This window comes from Chiloscyllium punctatum, chromosome 6 (genome assembly GCF_047496795.1).
Source record: "Chiloscyllium punctatum isolate Juve2018m chromosome 6, sChiPun1.3, whole genome shotgun sequence".
NCBI classification, from domain to species: domain Eukaryota; kingdom Metazoa; phylum Chordata; class Chondrichthyes; order Orectolobiformes; family Hemiscylliidae; genus Chiloscyllium; species Chiloscyllium punctatum.
In genome coordinates, this window is record NC_092744.1 from 38225477 (window position 1) to 38249213 (window position 23737).

The 23737-nt window shown below is 37.6% G+C and overlaps 1 protein-coding gene across 4 annotated transcripts in view; it reads right to left on the reverse strand.

Moving 5' to 3' along the window:
* Positions 1 to 10069: 10069 nt before the first annotated feature.
* Positions 10070 to 23737, reverse strand: part of LOC140478886 (endothelin-converting enzyme 2-like) — a 192450-nt gene continuing 178782 nt past the window's right edge. For 3 of the 4 annotated variants that reach the window (XM_072572461.1, XM_072572464.1, XM_072572462.1), the window contains exons 13-19: positions 20456 to 20533; positions 18848 to 18951; positions 17740 to 17850; positions 17568 to 17635; positions 16525 to 16715; positions 14752 to 14847; positions 13753 to 14102 (exon numbers count right to left, since the gene is read on the reverse strand). In XM_072572461.1, coding sequence (XP_072428562.1) covers positions 13926 to 14102; positions 14752 to 14847; positions 16525 to 16715; positions 17568 to 17635; positions 17740 to 17850; positions 18848 to 18951; positions 20456 to 20533 — 825 coding nt within the window. In that variant the 3' untranslated portion in view covers positions 13753 to 13925. Of the gene's footprint in view, positions 11122 to 13752; positions 14103 to 14751; positions 14848 to 16524; positions 16716 to 17567; positions 17636 to 17739; positions 17851 to 18847; positions 18952 to 20455; positions 20534 to 23737 lie in introns of those variants that run through there. The other variant, XM_072572465.1, reaches the window with a different exon arrangement.

The following is a 23737-nucleotide window of genomic DNA, read 5'->3' on the forward strand; positions in this document are numbered from 1 at the left end:
TTACGTGTAAATTAGTTAATTGAAAAACACAGGTGATCGTTGGTGGTGTTTAACAGTTGAAAAATACAACATAGGCACGTTGGTGATGGGGAGAAAGAAACATTCAGTTGTTCATAAGAGCAGTTCTGAATATAAAAAAAGGAAAGATAAAAACCAAGGCCTGATCAGACCACACCTGATGCACTATGAGCAGTTCTGAGTTCCACACCTGGAAGGTATTTCAAACCCAATGGAGACTGATAACTACAAAAGAAAATCTAAAGTTCTGATTAATAGCTAAATAGATTACACTATAATTGGTCATGTTTTGAAATGTTTTATAGCAAATGACTAAAAGCTCTATTGACTAAACATTGCCTTCGCAGGAAACTTGTACTTTAAACTCCAGAACAGAACTTTTCCTTTTATCATAACCAGAAACAAAAATAACCACACATGGGTGTAAGTTATACTGTTCTTCTAAATAGAGATCCCCCAGAATCGGTCCAAAGTGATCCTTAGCTCCCAAGGGTTTACTTCTGCTCTTTTCCTTTCTCAGCTTTAAACTTGTAATCTTAGAACTGCCTTTGACAGTGAGGCTTTCATTGGAGGTTCCCATTCCAGCATAAACTGGATGAATCTTCCTGCCTCATTTCAACTCCTCATGAACTTGAAACCTTCCAATGTGAGCAAGAGCACACATCCCAATTTCTTTGTGGTGGACCTTTGCTTTGAGTTATCTGCAGGAATACCTTAGACTTTTTCGCTTCTCAGAGCCCATAGCAAAGTAAATCATTTTGGTCTTGTAACCAGGAGAAAATGTTGATTAACCACCCTCAACACCCAAATTGTCTTTTACTTTGGAAATAAAACATAACTGATTAAAACCCAACTGTCTGACCATGTTCTTTCTGGAACATTGGACACTCTTGGTTTATTCAGCACTAATACACAGGGTGCTGCCATCGTCATTAAGTGTAAACACTTTGCTTTTATGCTTATCAATTAAACACTTTGGTCTCCTTTCTAGAGAGACATTCACATCTAGAGAAGTTTTACAGGGCAGGGGAGGCCATTTGGCCCATTTTGCTTTCATTGGCTCGCCTAACATTTTAACTTTGTGCCAATTTCTTCCCTCTCTCCTAATAAACCTGCACATTGGTTCTATTTAAACAATTATTCAATGTCCTCTTGAACACCTCAATTGAATCTGCCTCCAACACAGTTCCAGGCAGTGCCTTCCAAACCATTGTGTGAAAACATTTTTAATCTTCACATTTGCTTCATTTGCAAAACACTTTAAAACTGTGCCCTCCTGTACTAAATCAGTTTGCAGGTGGGAACATGTCTTCTGTCAAGACCCCTGAATATTTGAAAGCTTGTAGAGTCATATAGCACGGAAACAGACCCTTCGGTCCAACCAGTCCATGCCGAACATAATCCCAAACTAAATTAGTCCCACCTGCCTGCTCCTGACCCATATCCTTCCAAACCTTTCCTATTCATATACCTGTCCAAATGTCTTTTAAACATTGTAATTGTACACATATCTACCACTTCCTCAGGAAGTTCATTCCACATGCAAACAACACTGTGTAAAAAGAAAAATTGCCCCCATTTCTTTTTTAAAATCTCTCTCCTCTCACCTTAAAAATGTGCCCATAGAATTGAAATTCCCTTCTCCTAGGGAAAAGACAACGACCATCGACTCTATCTATACCTCAAAATTTTGTAAACTTCTATCAGGTTACCTTAACCTTGCACGTTCCAGGCTTTCTTTATAACTCAAACCTTCCATACCTAGCAACATCCTGGTAAATCTCTTCTGAACCCTCTCCAGCTTAACAATATCCTTCCTATAACTGGGTGAGCAGAACTGGACATCATATTCCAGAAGAGGCCTCACCAATGTCCCATATAACCTCAACCCCATGACTTCCCAACTCCTATACTTAAAGGACTGAGCAATGAAGGCCAAACACCTTTTTAACAATAAAATCTCCTTGTAGCCTTCTTATCTGCAAGGAAAATTATGTCTTTTGTCTTTTGTCTCAACTGAAGTTCTCCTGGAACTATTTTTCTAAACTTCTCCTGCAATCTTTCCAATGTATTCACATTCTTTCTATTGCGTGCCATCCTCAACTGTACACAATACTCCAGCTGAGATCCAACCGATGTCTTTTATCTGTCCATCATACCTTTGTACTCTATGCCCAGATTTATTGAAGCATAGCATACTGTATACTTTATTCACAGCTCCTGTAGCTGTTTCTGACTCCTAGGTTTCTCTGGTCCTGCAAAGCCTTTAGAATAGTACCTTTAATTTTATATTGTCCAAAGTTTTCATACCACTGTGCATCATCTCACGCTTCTCTTCATTGAACTTCAGCTGCCATCAATCTGCCCACATATATACCAACATGGTAATACGCTTTTCAAGTTTTACACTGTCCTTCTCACTGTTTACAATTATCCTGTTTTCTGTTTCACAAGTTTTGAGATTATCATAAAGGCATCAAACCTCTCTGTTGCCTCTTCAAAAAAAGCTGTCAGGTTAATTCGACACAATTTTCCCTGAACAAATCCATAATGACTTTCTTATCTCATACCATGTTTTTCCATGCAATTATTAACTCTATTCGGAATAATTATTTCTAGAAGTTTCCCCACCACCAAAGTTTAAATTAACTGCTAGGTTGATCTTTACCAACATTTTTTGAACAAAGACTTGCAATTATCCACTCCCCTGCCTGCACCTGCAACTGCAGGGTAGATTGAAAGATTATTGCCAGTTACTCTGCAATTTTCGTTCTCATTTCCTTCAATGTTCCTGGATGCATCCCACCCAGACCTGTTGGGTGTTTTACCAACCTGAAGTACTGACAGCGTATCAAATACCACCTCATCAGAGTTTTCTCCTGTATCACCATGGCCTGAGCAGCAGCTGTCTAATAAATAAAGACAGGTGCAATGTATTCATTTACCACCTCAGTCATGTCTTTTGCTTCTAAGTGTAAATCCCATTTTTGGTTCCTAATCAACCCAACTCCATCTTTTACCATCCTTTTGCTATAAATCCAGAAGACCTTGGGATTTTCTTTTGTGTTAGCTGTCAGTCTTTTCTCTCAATTCCTCTTTGCTGCTTTTTCACCTCTCTTCTGAACCTTCTGTAATCATCTTGGTTCACAAATGTATTTACTGCCTCACATTTGTCATCGCTACTTTTTTCTTCTTTAACTTAATTTTTATGTCCTTTTAGAGAGAGTGGAAAAAAGATCAGTGGTAAATCTACCATTTGTTGGTATTATGAAAACTTATTTTTTGCCTGTTCAACACGTCATTAGAAATGAAGTTTATGTGAGGTCTGTAAAAGGCTGCTAATTATATACTGTCTGTTAAACACAATCATCAAACGTTAACATTTCCAAGGCAACTAAAGAAAGATTGAGTTTATAGTAACTAATAGGCTGAGATAGGTTTGGAAGCCAGTATTTGTTTAAATTTTACAAAACTGTCACGTTGTTCTGTTCACAGGTTAGATTTGTATCCCAAATCATAAACCAGTTGTGGCTACAAGGACCATAACTCAAAAGGATAATTCAGTCATCTGCTGCTATAGTGCAGATGTTAAGATTGCTCTGGAACCAACATTTTGTTTTGAATATCTAACAATAGATTTCCAGTGCATTTTTGATGTTCCTCATTATCATCTGCCCTTCAAAAAGACTTTTTACCCTGTTTGGGTTTATGGCACCTGATACTGCCACCTGCTTATTCAACAGTTTTAATAGTTTCAGATTGATTACAGAAATAATAACAAATGTAAATGATATGTTTAATTCTAAAGATGATGATGAAAATAGTTTGTTTTGAAAATAGGACAAATTTCTTTGGAGTGCTGTGAAATTTTGGAATTCATAATAATGCTGGGTCATTAAGAATATTCAAGGCTGAGATAGACAGATTTTTAATCAGGAAGGAAACAAGGGTTATGGGGGTGGGGGGAAGAAAAGTCAGGAAAGTGGAGTTATGGGTTATCAGATGGGTCATGATTGGGTTGAGTAGTCTACTTCTTTTCAAATGTCTTATGCCTTTAATTAGTATTTGGAACTGTTTGAGTTTTTATTCTTTTTATTGAGCTCACAAACATTATTTGAATGTTTTTCTCTTTCTACTTAAACTGTTCTAGTTAACTGTAGAGGTGGATCATTCAAGGTCACTTACTGAGTTGAATAATTGAGTAATACAGATATGGAAGATGCCATATGCTGAGTCAGGAAATGTCAGCTGGAGTATAAATACTACAATTAGTAATCTGAACTGATGGGTGAGCCCCAGTGGGACAGAAGAAACCCTTTAGGGATAAGCTCGAAGCCTCACTGGCAAAGTATGTCATTCCCACCAACACTTGGGAATCACTGGTTCAAGACCATTCAAAGTGGAGGAGGAGTTTCCGGGAAGGCATTGAGGACCTTGAGACTTGCCATTTGGGAGAAAGATAAGTCATGCAAAACCAGCATAAAGGGCGCGCTGCGACACTGACAGCCTCTCCATCACTTCCCACAACCACCTTTTGCCCCAAGTGTGGCAGAGCTTATGGAAGTCGCATCAGACTGTACAGTTACCTACTGATTCACTCTAAGAGCAGAAGAGAGTCAGCCTCATCTGTGAGGGACTCCCAATGATGCTCCAGTTAGTTCAAGAAATGCCAGCTTTAGTCATAAATCTACCATTAGTTTCACTGGTTTGTGTACAGAGGGGCAATGAACTAGAGCTCTTTTTACAATTGTTGTCCAGTAATCTTTCCTGAAGTATATGTATGCACACCACTGGGTGGGGAGCACTATAGTTTCCATAGTTTCTTTGGTTGAATAGTCTGTCAGAAATTAAACATCTAGTCCCTTTCATAAATGATCCATCCACTTGTGGTGGTGGAACAATCCATAGAACAGTACCTGAAGAGGACATTAATTTTAAACTTGTTTATTTTTATTAATAGTTTTCAAAGGAGGCAAACTGTACAACAATTATAAATTATTTTGCCTCACACTAACTGTTGCGCAAATTCCTTACTCCGAAGTGGCCAGTAAAGATGTTCTATCATAAGTAATTTAAATACAGCTCAGGCAAGACCACTAATTTTGGAAAGCTAATTTTTAACTGACTATTCCAGGTATGTATACCCAAATAAAAGTTTACTGTACACACACATTTACTCCCTTTTAGAAACAATCAATTACAAAGAACTATTGTTCTGAAAATTAGAGTGAGACCATTCAAAAGAGATATTGGGAAGCACTTCCACACACAAAGCATGGTAGATAGTTGGAACTCTTTCCCACAAACAGCAGTGGATGTTAGATCAGTTGTTAATTTTATATCTAAAGTTAATAGATTTTTATTAAGACAAGGTATTAATACATGGGCCAAAGACAGGTATATGGAGATAGACTACAAATCAGTTACAATCCCATTGAATGGCAGAACAGGCTGAAGGGATTGCATGGCCAATGTTCCCATATAATATTTTAAAAGTGAAATTTCTTCAAAGTACAATATCAACTTTCCATTTTTTTTCCCACGGGCTTGTCTATTTAAAAATAATAATAATCACAAAGGAAAGCTGCTTTGCATGTCTGAAGCTCTGCCATTAACAATTTTAAAATGACAGGGCTAAAGGCAAAATTGGCATTTGGACAGGAAGAGTGAAAGGGAGGAAAGAAAGTGAAATATCACCTGTAACATTATTTCTGGCCAGTCTCTAAAGGCAAAAAGGGGACGTGAGATAACTTTGGCAAATAGAATTAAGAAAAATCCAAAGGGTTTTTACAAATACATTAAGGACAAAAGGGTAACTAGGGAGAGAATAGGGCCTCTCAAAGATCAGCAAGGCTGCCTTTGTGTGGAGTCGCAGAAAATGGGGGAGATACTAGACGAGTATTTTGCATCAGTATTTACTGTAAGAAAGGATGTGGAAGATATAGACTGTAGGGAAATAGATGGTGACACCTTGCAAAATGTCCAAATTACAGAAGAGGAAGTGCTGGATGTCTTGAAATGCATAAAGGTGGATAAATCCCTAGGACCTGATCAGGTGTACCCGAGAACTCTAGGAAGCTAGAGAAGTGATTGTTGGGCCTCATGCTGAGATATTTGTATCATCGATAGCTACAGGTGAGGTGCCGGAAGACTGGACGTGGCTAACGTGGTGCCACTGTTTAAGAAGGGTGGTAAGGACAAGCCAGGGAACTATAGACCGGTGAGCCTGATGTCGGTGGTGGGCAAATTGTTGGAGGGAATCCTGAGTGACAGGATGTACATGTATTTGGAAAGGCAAGGACTAATTAGGGATAGTCAACATGGCTTTGTGCATGGGAAATCATGTCTCACAAGCTTGATTGAATGTTTTGAAGAAGTAACAAAGAGGATTGATGAGGGCAGAGTGGTAAATGTGATCTATAAGGACTTCAGTAAGGCATTCAACAAGCTTCCCCATGGGAGACTGGTGAGCAAAGTTAGATCTCACAGAATACAGGGAGAACTAGTCATTTGGAAACAGAACCTGCTAAAAGGTAGAAGACAGAGAGTGGTGGTGGAGGGTTGTTTTTCAGACTGGAGGCCTGTGGCCAGTGGAGTGCAACAACGATCTGTACTTGGTCCTCTACTTATTGCCATTTATATAAATGATTTGAATGAGAGCATAACAGGTATAGTTTTAAGTTTGCAGTTGACACCAAAATTGGAGGTGTAGTGGACAGTGAAGAAGGTTACCTCAGATTACAACAGGAATTTGATCAGATGGGCCAATGGACTGAGAAGTGGCAGGTGCAGTTTAATTCAGATAAATGCAAGGTGCTGCATTTTGGGAAAGCAAATCTGAGCAGGACTTATACACTTAATGCTAAGATCCCAGGGAGTGTTGCTGAACAAAGAAACCTTAGAGTGCAGGTTCATAGCTCCTTGAAGGTGGACTTGCAGGTAGATAGGATAGTAAAGAAGGCATTTGGTATGCTTTCCTTTATTGGTCAGAGTATTGAGTACAGGAGTTGGAAGGTCATGTTGCAGCTGTACAGGACATTGATTAGGCCACTGTTGGAATATTGCGTGCAATTCTGGTCTCCTTCCTATCAGAAGGATGTTGTGAAACTTAAAAGGGTTCAAAAAAGATTTACAAGGATGTTGCCAGGGTTGGAGGATTTGAGCTATAAGGAGAGGCTGAATAGGCTGGGGCTGTTTTTCCTGGAGTGTCGGAGGCTGAGGGGTGATCTTATAGAAGTTTACAAAATTATGAGGGGCGTGAATAGGATAAACAGGCAAAGTCTTTTCCCTGGGGTTGGGGAGTCCAGAACCAGAGGACATAGGTTTTGGGTGAGAGGGGTAAGTTATAAAAGAGACCTAAGGGGCAACTTTTTCATGCAGAGGGTGGCACGTGTATGGAATGAGCTGCCAGAGGAAGTGGTGGAGGCTAGTACAATTGCAACATGTAAAATGAAGGGTTTGGAGGGATATGGGTCGGGTGCTGGCAGGGGGGACTAGATTGGGTTGGGATATCTGGTCAGCATGGACGGGTTGGACCGAAGGGTCTATTTCCATGCTGTACATCTCTATGACTCTATGTTTTACTTGTTCTGGAAGTTTGAGGCCATTGGTCAGGTAATCTGTGGGAAAACGTCATTCTTCAAGGTCAGCTAGAGGCTCATTGTTGAGGGAGGCACATCAGTTGCTGCACATAAAACCATAACTCTTTGAGGAAGTCAGGCTATCAAGGTGTGAAAAACTAATCCACTTTAAAATATTGTTGACAATTTTAATCTGGTGTTTTATGCAAATATGTATTTGAAAGGGGTGTGTGTGTGTATGTTCTATAGTTCAACAGTGCAGTCCATCAAACTTAGATTTGAGTGACAGTATTTCAGCAATAAAACAACCCTAATGCCAGGCTAAGGGCTTAATAGTTAACCATGTAGACAATTCATCCTCACTGATAAATGGTAAATTGTGATTTGGAGATGTCAGTTTTGGACTGGGCTGTACAAAGTTAAAAATGTTGTGTGATTTTTAACACGGTAAATTGTAGTTGTAGTTGTTCAAATGGCCACTGGAGAGTGATATTGTCATATATTAAAATACATAAACTCACTCATGCAGCAACCAATTCCAAAGGATTTTAAGCATCCAATAGACACTGTATACATTAACTTTCAATTAAAATTTTAAAAGTTTATTCAATAAAGTTTTCATTTCAAGAATACATCACTAAGATTAAAAGTTGAAAAGGGTCAAGGTTAAATTTACTGTCATGACTAAATATAATGCAATGTGAATTTAATCAAAGCAAAAACAGTTTGGGAAAAAGGATGTATGAAATTTTCTTCATTTTGATCAATGTTCCTCTTTTTTGTTAAGGTTCTGGAAAAACACAGTCCGTTAATGACCTTTTTCTTGTGAAATGCGCTGCAAGTCTGTATTCTGCGTTTTCATGCTGCAGCAGGAAAGTGTTTGCACATTAGAATGAGCATGATTTGAAGATGCCGGTGATGGACTGGGTGTACTAAGGTAAAAATCACACACCAGGTTATAGTCCAACAGGTTTAATTGGAAGCACACTAGTTTTCGTCATGCCACTCCTTCATCAGGTGATAGGGGAGGACACAATTCTAAAGCACAGAATTTATAGCAAACATTTACAGCGTGATGTAACTGAAATTATACATTGAAAAATACCTTGAATGTCTGTTGAGTCTCATCTGTTCGAATACCATGATAGTTTCACTTCTTTCATGTGTAAATCACAAAACCTTTTTTTAAAAAGTTGCATTCTCAGGTCAGCTGTAACAATGGGCATTAGCACGACAATATGTTGAAGGTGTTAGCCCCCTGTGTTCTCTGTCTATGCCATGATATTTAGATTGATTCTAATCTAAAAAGTGAGAAAACAGAGTTTTATATGAATTCATGCAGTTTTTGAGCAAAGTACAATGTAACTCTACAAGTACAAAGGCTACGACAACGGATGAATGGGCACCGCACAACAATCAACAGACAGGAGTGTTCCCTCCCAGTTGGGGAACACTTCAGCGGTCCTGGACATTCGACCTCAGACCTTAAGGTGCCCATCCTCCAAGGCGGATTTCGGGACAGGCAGCAGCGAATAGTGGCCGAGCAGAGGCTGATAGCTAAGTTCGGTACCCACAGGGAGGGCCTCAACTGGGACCTTGGATTGCAGGTGACCACCATTGCACTATACACACACACACACTCCTACACACATATACACAGACACGCACACAGATACTCACAACACCCTTATAGACACACACCCTCCCACACAGGCATCCTCTCAGAGACTCAGACCACTCCACACTCATATATACTCTCTCTCACAGACACTCACAACCCCCCACCCCAGACACACACAGACAAAGACCCACATGCACACATATATTTTGTGGGGTGAATTTGTACTTGCAGAGTTACATTGTACTTTGCTCAAAAACTGCATGAAATCGTATAAAACTCTTGTTTTCTCACTTTTTAGATTAGCATCAATCTAAACATCATGGCATAGACATAGAAGACAGGGTGCTAATACCTTCAGCATATTGTCTAGCTAACGCCCATTGTTACAGCTAACCTGAGAATGCAACTTTTAAAAAACAATTTCGTGATTTCCACATGAAAGAAGTGAAACTATCATGGTATTCGAACAGATGAAAGACTCAACAGACAATCAAGGTATTTTTCAATGTATAATTTCAGTTACATCACACTAAATGTTTGCTATAAATTCTGTGCCTTATAATTGTGCCCTCCACTATCACCTGGTGAAGTCCAGCAGGTTTAACTGGAAGCACACTAGCTTTCGGCATGCCACTCCTTCATCAGGTGATAGGGGAGGACACCATTTTATCACCTGATGAAGGAGTGGCATGCCGAAAGCTAGTGTGCTTCCAATTAAACCTGTCGGACTATAACCTGGTGTTGTGTGATTTTTAACTCAGAACGAGCATGGAATGATTCTCACAATATCCATGAATACTTTAGTAACCAACACAGAGACTTTAAGACATTGAGTGTTTTATTAGTGCGTATATAAATGCAGCTTTAATGCCACTCTACATCAATGTTTCCACAGAAACCAAAGCAATTAACTATTACTTTCAACATATTAATGCTTTTCTTATTATTTGACATATTTAAAAAGAAACCAATTGGATTAAGGATTAGTTGCCCAAAGGGATAGTGTTAGAATAAAGATTTGTAACACAAAACTTAAAATCGCAACTATTAGTGTAAAAGTGATTTACACTACTGTGAGATATTCTAAACTGACAGCATGTCCTAGCTTCCAACGTTGAATGGAAATAACACAAATAATTAAAATCAAGCATATCATAGCAATGCATGCATTTCAAAATGGTGCTATAAAATTCAGTGGTGATTCTATGAATTTGAGCACAGTGGAAACATGGCTAATTCAGGCAATCAGTGTTTCTTGTTTCAGCACCAAAAACTCTTAAGTGACATAATTTTAACCTTGAATAAATTAAAAATCTCAATAGAAAACAACCACAGTCTTAAAATAGTAATTGACTTAAAGCTGGTTAATGTAATTGAAGAATAAGCTATTTTTATCTAGTCAATCTGAGCTTTAAATTGATTTTTTAGCCATTTTTCAACAGCTGTTCAAATGCTTTGTAAAACTACATATAATTGTGTGCACTAATAAATTACGTTTGAAAAGGTTGGCTGTTTCAAACATGAATAACAACCAATACATATTAAGCAGCAAAAGGTAAGTAGATTTTGTATGAAAATATTAAAGCTCTATAAATACAACTATTAAATCAATCTGTTTTACATTTCATCTGTTTATTGCATAAAATATTGACAAATAGAAATGATCATCTGATGCAAGAGTATTTTTTTTAATGGATCACATTTTGAGTTATTTGTTTAGATTTCTGACAATTGTGGTCATCTCTACTGAATATTGTACCTGCAGAAACAGGAATTCCTAAATCTGAATACGTCTTAGTGAAAATACGACCCACTGAAGAACAATTCCAAAGGTGATGCTCGACGTTGAAGAGGATCCTTGATCTACCATGTTGCTCCAAATATTGAGGTGGTGCTGTGGACCTTATCAAGAAAAAGGGAGCCCTTTCATTGTGAGCAAACTGAAGACCTGAGAGGGAAAGAACATTATCCCTCTGGCACAGGGATGACATGGAGTATCTTTTATAGAGGAAACCTCCATCTCTTTTTACTTTGGCACTCTACTTCTGAACTAGCACAGTACTTCTTCTCAAAGGGATGGCACAGTTTCTACCTTTTATTTTCTACTACAAATGTCTGAGTAATTTATATATTTACAAGTAGGCCTGGATTAATCGGAGGTCAGCATTTGTTGTACCTTGCATTATTTGCATTGACCATCACGTGATTTTCTGGCTTTAAGGAAATGTGCCTCTTTAATTGTTTACTATTTTGCACAATAAATGTATTTTCAACATCGCCTTTGTTCGTGAAAAGTCCCTAATGTTAGTGAATAGTTTATGAATAATGTAAGCACTTCTTGAGCAAAAATGGACAGTCAGCATCACAGTCAACACTTCTTGGTTTTATGGGGTTATAAATTCCCAACACCACCAAATAAATAGGCATTCAAATAAAAACTGTCCTTAGACATAATGATATCAGTGGTTAATATAAACAGGAAATTGCAAAGCGTATTACTTTAATGAATTTGTTCTGTATTGAAACACATTCTTACTCAACTACCAATTCTCTGACAAAGCAGCCAATCAATACGAAACAGTATGTCTTTGGTTTGTTTTGAAGTAAACCTTTTACAGAAATTGCAGCCAAAAATACATGCCATGATTTTATTACATAATTAACATTATAGACATGATGATCAAGACAATGGGCCAGTAATAACTGATCAACTCTATAGATTTGGCCAAAAGGGAAGGAAAAAGGAAAATTATCATGTGAAGGATAATTACAATTGACAGGTTAGTTCTGGCCAAATGAAATCGGAAAACCATAATCTTTTCTTGTGATCTCCATGTTTTATGGTAAGTCATACAATATTACCACATTTTTGGGGAGAAACAGACAATTGTAAAGATGAAGGTAGTTCTAACATTTACAAAAGTTAAAGGCTAGATCTAAGCAGTCTACAAAAAGATGTTGGATTAATCAAAAAGTAGCCTTCTTACAGGATAAATGGTAACCGCAGCATAACTTTCTTTAGTGGGATATGAATATAACTGACAAATTCCCATTTAGAAGAGGATAATTGTTAATACCCTGTCACATTGGCAGTATTTAATGGAGGTGACAGTGGTCTTACTCACAAGCTAAACTCAGACACTTTTCTTCAAAGTAAACGCTTAGAAAAAGGCAGCTGTACAGTTATCTATGGTCTTATTAAATAATAAGCATTAAACATTATAGATGAAAGCTGGTAGCCAGAGGTTGGCAATTCTATTAAAGGGCAGTGCTGTTGCCAGAATGAGGCGGACCCAAGGTCCAGTCTTATCACTGGATCCCGGGTTACATGGGAGTGAAGGTAAGGAATTGTTGGGCAGTGATGAGGTTTGCCTGCAAGGGCAAATGTTGGATCCCTTCCTAAAACATTGAGACACCTTAAACACAAGATGCTCCATGAGTCCATGAACAACCCGGCACAAGTTTTTTGTTGTGCTCTCCGTGTGACAAGCCATCCCCAACCTGGTTAATACCATCAGTTGAGGGGTAAGGCATTAATTGACTATTTAGTGGCATCATTTGGTGTTGGGAATGCAAAGGCCATTAGCAACCTTTCACACTAAAGGGAAGGAAGGCATGGAGGTCATCATTCCCATCTTCCACCAAAGTAACTTCTTCCTACCACCAAATCTGCCACAGTGGGCATTAAATTCCATCCATTGGGTAACTATAGATCGAAGGGCAAAGTGATATGCATACTTTCTAAAACTTTAGAAGTTCTCTTTGGTTTAGACTCTTTGCATATTGTTATCATAATGTCATTGCCATTGCCTTGTACTGTCATACCTTTCTTTCTTCCACTCATTTCTTTTTCAACTTACAGGATTTCTTAAAGATTTAATACCTTTTAAATGTCATATAGCATTTAATTTGAAAGTATGAAATTATTACCTTGGAAAGGTTAATTTTAGGTATTTTATGTTTGTTAAAAGTGAATTTAAAGTTGAAAGTTGTGAATTACATTTCTTCAGCTTAAATACAAAGTGTGCCTTAGCCTTCAGAATTCTTGTTTTCACTGATTTAATCAGTCAGAACTTGAGCACACATGCACAAAGATTTGTGATCCTCCCACCAACAACACTATGACATTGATGTAAACTAACAGAATAACTTAGCCTTCCTGCCTGCTCTGTAACCATAGTAGCAAGGATAATAAAGACAACATGGATTTCAATACCTCGACTCTTTAGTTGTGTCGTACTATACAAATGGGTCTAAGATTTAAAACAAAGGATATTTCAAATTCTAACTTGAAGGCTGCCAGTCAGCAGGCTGCAATTTTTAGTTGGTGGAACACAAAGGTATGGGAATCTAATGATATGAACACTGTTACTGTGTGGGGAAACAAGCATGAACCTATAATCCTTACACGAGATCATATTGATTTTCTAGCACACAAACTATTTCACCCTTATCTTGTCCTCAGAATGAAGCTATAGATTGCTCTACCATGTTAAGGTAGTGTGTGTAACAGGCTAGTGAAACTCACAGACATTTACTATGCGTTTTTAACATTTAATAATCTTTAACATTTGTGGTACAAAAAGTGCGTGATATAATGTACATTTTCTTTTATTCTTGATTCCCTCTTAGGTCGGTGTTTCAAAGCTTTTCAACTTCCTGTAAAAACTATCCAGTGTAAAGGTCCCTTGTTAAGACATCCACTACTACCACACTTCACATTGTTTTCCAGGATTCATCGGGGTCCCTGTTGGACAATTGAAATGTTCAGCAAAGTCTTTGGAATTTGATAATGTTCCAATAACTCGAAATTTGGCTGGACTATGTGGATCTGTAATAAGACCTTCATGTGCACTCTCTGGCGTACGCACAGAGCACCACACCTGTAAGGGTGATAGAAATTAAATCCATTATTTTTTCATATCTAGCACTTAAAAATGCCACAAAAGTCAACAAAATAATATAGATGCTATACCCTTGTTTGATAAGCCTTTTAACAATGGATTAATGAAAACTTTCACAAGAGCAATGTTACTATAGTGCATCAGTTTTAACTAATTGTCATATTTACCTTAAGTTACACTGTGATTATGAACTTACAATGACAAAGGTATTTGAGATTACTAATTGTTTTTAAGATAATTTATATTACTGATTTAAGACACTTAAATGTACCCCAGCTATATTTAAGTAAATAATTATTTTCTGTTTTCCAGCGTGATATTCGATGGAATAATGACATTGCTAGAAGTAAGCTGACACAAAAGATTTTTAAAATACTCTTGTCTCATATTTGAAAATAGTGACTGCTCTACAAGCATGTTTCAACTGATCCTATCTGATGCTAGAATAGTTAACAAAGCAAATGTGTACATTATTTACTCAGCATAGTTGTAAAGTGATTTTATTTTTAAACAGGGTTTTAGAAAAGTTACTAAATGAGAAGTTTTAGAACATTTAATAACAATTTAAATATGGAGAATAAAAGCAAATCAGTACTGTTGCATTTTATGGACTTTTCACATATCTTACTTGTGCAAATCCTACAAAAAAGAGCTGATGATTGGTCAAGTCAACTGCAGGCAATAACTTTTCTTCTCCATTCTGTTTCACCCATGTTTTGTACGCCTGAAATTGGTCCAAAATATAAAGTTAAATTTACAGGCAATTTACAAATTTGTCAACAACAGTGAGAAAATGTATGTGTGCAGATATGTTAAGAAATAAAATCGAGGTCTATAGTTGACACATAATTTTGCTACTCAAAAAACTCATACTCAAGACATCTGCTAACTCTCTTCCATCTCAAAGATCTTTGGATGTCTGCTTGGCTCCATGCTATGGGCCAAACCTGCCAAATTCTACTAAATAAAGCTTTCCAATCTGGCAAATCACTATTAATAATGCCATTCTTTTCTTTTCATCTTATAAATGACATTGATCTGCTACTGCTGTAACGTCAAGTGACTTGATCTCTTCCATCTATGCTATGATGTATTAGTTGCACTAAGTTCCAAATTAGAGTGCATAACACTGATGCATTCAAGTATTTATAAATATTCTGTTTCACTGGTCTGAGAATGTGATTAACGTGCTTGATTATGAAATCTGAAATATTTCAAGTTACAGCCTGGAAACACTAATAAAGGTGACATTGGTTAGCTCACTTGCTTAGGCAGCTGATTTGTGATGCAGGATGATAAGAATAGCATGGGTTCAATTCCTGTAATGGCTGAGGTTCTACCTTCTCAACCTCACCCCATGTTTGAGGCACAGTGACCCTCAGATTAAATGAGGCATGGTGAACCTCTAGTGAGAGATTATCCCTGTGGGACTTTTATCACCCACAGGTGGGCACATGTGAAGCTCTAAATTTACATATTGTGTGATATTAGATTTCAGCTATACTCTCATTAATGCTCTCACGACTACAGTGACTCATCCATCAAACAGATGATGATGATGGAGTCTCCAATTATGTAGGAGAAATCACTGCATAAACAGTGGGAAAGGCTGGTCACAAAATACTACCCACACCCTCTGCTCTTCTAACCCATTTCATAGAAGGTAGCCTTAAAATGCGTGGAAAGACAGCTACGAATGGGGGAGATGAAATCAAAAAGCAATTGTAAATGTTAATTCATTTCTTACATTTGGGTTCTCTTTCTTCCCATCAGAATGCAACACATACAAGTAACAGTAAACTATATAATTCAACCCTCATGTCTTTCCTACCACAATTCAGATGGCAAATTAGTTCTTCAGTAACCCAATTTTTACTAATAGCTATGCTAACCCAACAGATATTTAATATCTATATTTCTAGGTTTAAAAAAGTATAGAGTAGAAAACTGACTTAAATTTTAAAAATTTGCCTGAATTGGCAGCACTGAACCAAATGTCTATAATATATTACTTTTGACATCATGTTCTTTGATGCAATGGCACAGAATACTGGGGTGAACATTATAATGGACTTTGTACACCCCAGTCCAACACCAGCACCTCCAAATCAGATTATATTCTGTGACTACACCAAAAGAATTTCTATTCCTGTATAGCTACTCTCCTGGTGAGATTTATTCTACTAGATTTGCTGAATTGTTCATTCCCTGAAATACTGATTTTTTTTTCATAGCTCTTTGGAAAGGAAATGCATTTGGCAACAAGTTAGCATTCATTTAAAATATCTTTTCATAATGAATGACTTAGGAAATTAAATGTATGCAAGAAATAACATATATTTCCAAGATATCAATTGTTTCATATTAACTCTGAATATACATTTAAAAATTATTAACCTACATGATATGCTGCTTTGAGGCCACCATTATCTGCAATGTTTTCGCCCAGTGTTTGTTTTCCATTGATATGTTCTCCATTTACCGTGTACTGGTTGTATTGATTAACCATACACTCAGTTTTATTTTTGAAAGTTTCAACTGAACAATTTTGCCACCATGGTTGTAAATTACCATCTTTATCATATTCTCTGCCTGTACAAGAGAAGAATATTCACTTAACATCTCACAATGATTACAACAAAATGTTGCCATCTTGCAATTCTGTTCTTTTATATGGCAAGAAATTGAAACAGAATAAGAGAGATTTTTGCTATTTGCTCATTGTGAGAACTTTTAATGGCAGTGAACTCCTTCTACCTTGAACCCCTCTGTCACAACATTATATTTATCACTGGACTTAATCTTGCGTCTTTTTCCGACTAAGTCAGAGTTGTGTGGAGTTTTTATTGTGAGGGCTTTTTGCCACTACCTCAAAGAGGAGCATACACATTTCTTTGAAAACAATAAAAGATGGAGCAACTTGCTCCCGACATCATGGCTACCTTGTCAAACATCTCATCCAATTCTGCCACACATCTTGCTAAAGCCCATGTCGTTCAGACACCTTTCAGATTAAGTCCGTCGTATCCATTGGAATATCCTGCCTCCCCATCAATTACATCCCTCATACAGCAAACAATTTCAAAAGGTGTACTTGTTATTCAGGATTGTCTATGAACACTACCAATGTCAGATCAAATGGCAATTAATTCTAGATAGATCAAATGCTATCATTACTATAAGAGCAAAGCAGCATTGGATGATTATATTGTTAAATCTTTCATGTGTCTGCCCTGGGCCATTCATAATAGAGATGCTGTTTTGCTCTAGTTTATGCAGGGCCACAGTGCAAGTACTGGTGTGCATCTTCAGTCCTCATACTCCCATCCCTGGAATATGAGTGGGGCCATGGTGAGGACAGTTGGGCACCACAAGTTCATGCCTGCCAAGGTCTAGCAGTATTATTTTGCTGCTGAAGTATCTGGGCTTGTATCTATTGTGTACCTTGGTCATCAAAAGCATGTGTTAATTCATGACCCATTACTACTCCAATGCCTCCAAAGTTCAGAGACCTATTATTAAAAACAAAAGAATATTGGTTATTTATATGATCTTTACTTGATTAATACTTAATGAAATATTCATGGCGCTTAAAAACACAAGGAAATGTACTTACTTTGGATTGTTTCTGGCATAGAATGGTGCTTGCAAAATACCAGCAGGAAAGACTATCTCATTCTTTGTTGGCAGGTAATAGGCATTTATTGTAGGAGGTGTCATGCTCCACCTATAGTCAGGAGAAAAACATACAACTAACTATTTGAACCACTTAATTACTTTAATAATACAATACAACACAATATACAAATACCAGTTTCTTAAAAAAAAGTATTTTATTCACATATTAATGTGTTTCTCAGAAATGTTTGACTTGCTCCACAGGGAATAAATTGCATTGTGTACCTGTCATTATTTTTGGTAAATTTATTATAGTTTATCTTATTTAAATGAACATTTTGAGGAATAAAATTCTGTATGGGGGGGGGATTTTTTTTTAATCACATGCTGCAGGATATAACGGGATTTGTCAACATGTTTTCACAAGTTACCCATCCATTCTGGAAGGAAATGTTGACTGAAGTTCATCCTTATAACTTAAACAACTTATTTCCATTAACAAATGCTGTCAAAACATTTTTATTTATTCCCAGCTCACAAACTTCAGTGTTGCACTAAAATTTAAAAACTTAATGTCATAACACTAAAATTTTCAGTGAAAATATGTTCAATAAATATGAACATCAATTGAAGATCTTGTTTGCGAAATTCACAAGATGCAGATAAAAGTTAGTGTAGATTTTACATGTTCCCTGCCTCCTGGAATGCAAATTAGAAATGTGGATGTGCAAGTCAGTGGGCCATTAACAGAGAAAACCTGAAAGGACCCACTGATCCCCAGTGCTCCACAATGCTCCCAGCACATGAGTTTGGCAAATTTATTCCATAATATTCTTTATAAATGAATAGTTCAACATTATCTGCACACTGAGATTCTTTGGCAATATGGAAAATGGACTTAGAGATTTTTCTCGAGAAGATATTACAGAATGTATACCACATTTTCTTTTTATTATTGTTAATTAAAGTACCACTTCTGAAAAAAATGGCTAAACAAAAACAAATCTCTATATTGATACTATGCCTTGAGTGGTATTCTCTCCATTTTTATACTTAAATGAAATATTACTGCCATTTAAGTTGAACGGGCTTTTCAGAATACCTACTGGTCACGGTTGGGTGCTTTCCGAAGCTGGTCTGCCATAACCTTGGCTGAAAAATTGTAGAAATTCAACATATTTTGAAAGAATGAATCCTCTGATACTTCATACTGATGCAAAAATGGAAAATGAAAATTAATTAGATGACAAGCAGATTTGAAAGAATAATGCACACTCAATTTCAATGAAACTAACCGTCATTTGTTATTCCCCAAACGTCAATGTCAATTCTTAAAATAGCAGCATGGAAAATGTTGTCCTTATTGGAGACACTGGGACTGTTGCTGTTCAGGTGCTGCATTCACCTTTGTCTCAATATGCTCACCTTACACATAGTGCGCATTTAATTCATTCAAATGTTTGACACATGTCAATATGTTATCATGTTTGGGTCTGGGAAGTTGGGCAGTAGCAGTCAGTGAAACAAATCTTATTCAGGAAAAAAATAGAGTTAAGGATAAACATCTCCTTTTAAGATATAGGTTGAAAAGTAAGAGAAAGTTGAGTTAATAAAGAGACCGCTAGCCAAGTCTAAAACTATAATGATTAATGCAGTACTCCACCATCAACCAGCACAGTCATTCAGCCACATTGAGGTCTTCATGGGCTATACTATGAGGCTGCTGAAATAAAAGTTTTTGCCCATTGATCTTTGCCTGCAGTTATTGGACAGGATTATGATAACTTAAGGAGGAGAGATTGTTTGCATATTGCAAGCAGGTAGCAGCCCATAGTGTTGCTTGTCCTGGACTGTGCTGCTACATAAGCAAATGTCTTCCCCATGGTTTTCTCAAATACACTTCACTGACTCAAGTGCACAGAAAACCTGTGTTAAACAACATAGTGCCTTGGCACTCAGAGCACTGACGTATTATCAAAACAACTGTCCCTTTAAGTAGACTGAAAATCTTAGAACTCATTGGGCATTGCAATGTACCTGAAATTTGTAAGAAAAACATGCAGAAACAAAGGGATTATATCTGTAATATGTAATAGTGTTTCTCACTGGACACAGCTTGGTTTACCTGTGGTAAGTGGATAATAATTTTAAAATGACCAATTAAAGTTATACACAAGATGATGTGCACTATGCAATTCTAAACCTGATAATTGCTTGCACATCAGTTCACATGTAAGTTAATTTAGTATGCACAAATCCAAATTCACATTCTTCATCATGGTGATATGAAGGAAAGAAGAAAGGTTCATTATTTTGTATGTAATTTTCTGGCACTCTTTTTATTGTATATTTTGCTAATTGTGATTTAAAAACAATTGTCAAGTCACAATGGTGGAAGCATCTAACTAATATAATTTTCAAAAGACTTACAAATTTTAATCACTTTTGAGCCATTATTTAAGATGAAAGTGTTGTCTAAACAATATCTACTATGTAACTCATTTAAAATCTCATAGAAACATTATATTCGTTCCAAACTTTATAATCCCAACAACCTTTGACCATTTTGGTCATTAAAACTGAACGAATGCTGCATTATTTATGGAAACATCTTTTGTGAACAAATTCAAAAAATTTGGAGACAAACTAATGCTAAGCAAAATAACACACAGTATGAGCAGTAAAAGAAAATGGTTCAGAATAGTTTTACTCACACCATCATAAACTTCATCCAGCTCTTTTGTATCTAAAATGAAATCTGGAAAACCAATCATGTCATAAATGGCATCAGCCTGAGAGAAGGAAAAAAAACAATATGCATTAACGAAATAAAAGTAAATTACTGCGGATGCTGGAATCTGAAACCAAAAGAGCAAATGCTGGAAAATCTCAGCAGGTCTGGCAGCATTTGTAAGGAGAGAAAAGAGCTGATGTTTCGAGTCTAACTGACCCTTTGTCAAAGCTCTGCGGCAGAGGCGAAGGAGCTGAGAGAAAGGGATAGAGTCTTTGCAGGACGTAGGGTGAGAAGAACTATAGTCCAGATAGCTGTGGGAGTCAGTGGGCTTGTAATGGATATTAGTGGATAGACTATTGCCGGAAATGGAGACAGAAAGGTCAAGGAAAGGAAGGCAAGTATCGGAGATGGACCAGGTGAAGGTGATGGAGGGATGGAAACTGGAAGTGAAGTTTATGAATTTTTCCAGGTCAGGACGAAAGCATGAAGCCGCATCGAAATAAGTCATCGATATACCGATAAAGCAGTTGTGGGAGGGGACCGGGATAGGCCTGGAACAAGAAATATTCCACATATCCCATGAAAAGGCAGGCATAGCTAGGACCCATGCGGGTACCCATAGCTACACCTTTGATTTGGAGAAAATGGGATGAGTTGAAGGAGAAGTTGTTGAGAGAGAACAAGTTCAGCCAGGCGGGGCAGAGTGGTGCTGGATGGAGATTGTTCAGGCCTCTTTTTGAGAAAGAAGCGAAGAGCTTTCAAGCCGTCTTGGTGTGAGATGGAGGTGTAAATAGACTGCACATCCATGGTGAATAGAAGGTGGTTAGGGCCTGCGAACTGAAAGCTGTCAATGTGTTGCAAGGGATCAGAGGAAGCCCGGATATAGGTGGTGAGGGAGTGAACCAGAGGAGTGAGGATGGAGTCAAGGTAGGAGGAAATAAATTCAGTGGGGCAGGAGCATGCTTTGACAAAGGGTCAGTTAGACTCGAAACGTCAGCTCTTTTCTCTCCTTACAGTTGCTGCCAGAACTGCTGAGATTTTCCAGCTTTTCTCTTTTGGTTGCATTAATAAAATACTTGATAACAGAAATAATTGTAGCCAGATGAATCTAGAGCTGTCCACTTTTATGAATTGAAAGGACTTCCATTCAACCTATTTACAGCTACATAAACTTTTTCTCCCCAAAACGACAATAAGTATTAAATGTCCCAAACTGAAATTCATAGACGCAACAATGTGTATGAGCACAGATGTTTCTATGTACCAATTGCCTGGACAAAAAAAATCAGGTTTATTGTAGGCTGTGTTTTACATATTGGCTTGCAGTAGAAATAACATATAAATTGGGTTGAAATGGTGGAAGAACAAGAAGACTGTCTAGGAAGCTATGCAAAGCTTGTACTGCAACCCACATAAAGGCAAGAGAAGGCTCAATTAACAGAGTACCGTTTTATTATGGACCTGATGTAAATGCCACCCAACTTTCACTAAATAAATTACAAAGCCCTGACTTATATAGCATGTGTAAATTTCTCGAAGTCTTTCACATGGTGTGGCAAGTTGAAGGTACACAGTGTCATTGTGGTAATGTCACTGGATTGATAATCCGGAGCTCCAACCTAACATTCTGGAGAACAAACACAAAGAATGCTGAGAAACTCAGTATGTCTGACAGCATCTGTGGAGCGAGAAACCCACTGTGGTAATGGTGAAATTTGAATTCAATAAAACTTGGAATTAAAAGCTAGCCTAATGCTGACCATTTCACCACTGTCATAAAAGCCTATCTGATTCATTAATAGCCTTCAGAGATGGAAACTTGCCTTTTCTGGTCTACATGAGAGTTATGACCCACAACAATGTGGATGACTCTCAGCTGTCCTTCAAAATGACCTAGCAAGCACTCAGCTGTTTCAAACTGCTACGAAGTCGAAAGAAAGGAATGAAACAGGACAGACTATCTGACACTGATCCAGGTATCATAAACAACAACAGCAAACATAGCTGTCGATCCTGCAAAGTCTTCCTTACCAAACATCTGGGGAGTCTGTGCTAAAATTGGCATGGCTATCCTAAAGACTCATCAAGCAAGAGCCGTACTGTCATACTCAAGGAACAGCACAGACAATATCCCAGACACCATTACCTGGGTTTATGTAGCAACCAGATGTAGCAACACACCGCTAAATAGAAGGGATTGAGTCACCCTTGAATTCCTTATTTTGACTCCAAACCCCATGAAACCACATGGGATGAAACCAAACTTAAACAAGTAAACCTGATACTGATAATCAAACTACATCCTTACCATAGCTTAGCATGTTTCCCCACTCTGCTATTACCATCAAGCTGGAGATCAACACTGGTTCAGTGAAATGTGCTGATGGGCATAGGAGCAGCACCAGAAATGCCTATAAGTTCAGAGGTGAAGGTACAACACAGGACTACTTGTACACCAAACAATGGAAGCAGCTTACAATACACACGAGGTAGGTGATCCCACAACCAATGGATCAGATCAGAGCACTGCAGTTCTGCCACATCCAGCTGTGAATGGTGATGCACATTTAAATAATTGTAGAAGGACACTGCTTCCTCTGTGATGGGGAGCCAAGCTTCAGACAATGGTGAAAAAATTGCTTCCATCTTAACTGTGAAGTGCTGATTAGGTTATCCAACTTGGCCACCTCATCATAGATACCAGTTTTCAACCAATTCAATTCACTTCATGTAATGTGAAAAATGGTTGAAGGCACATATATACCAAAAGCTATGGGTTCTGTGAACATTTGGCAACAATCCTGTAGACATGTGCTCCAGAATTAGCCATGTCCTTAGCCAAACTGTTCCAGTAGAGCTACAACACTGGTGTCTACCTGTCAACTTGGAAGCATTGCCAAGGTATATCCTGTGCACAAAAGCAGTACAAATCCAGCCTGGCTAATTATCACCTTCTCAATTTATTCTCTGTCATCAGCAAAGTGATGGAAGGGGTCATCATGCACTATGCACTATTATGCACTATCATCATGCACTATTAAGTGAATTTGCAAAGGAATAACCCACTTACTGACACTCAGTTTGGGTTTTTCCTCCTGATCTTATTGCAGCCTTGGTCCAAACATAGACAAAAAAGTTAAAATCCACAGGTGAGATGAGAATTATTGCCCATGACATCATGGCAGCATTTGGTTGAGTGAGGCATCAAGAAGCCCTTGCAAAATTTGGAATCAATGGGTTAGGGAAAATTTTCTGCTGGTTG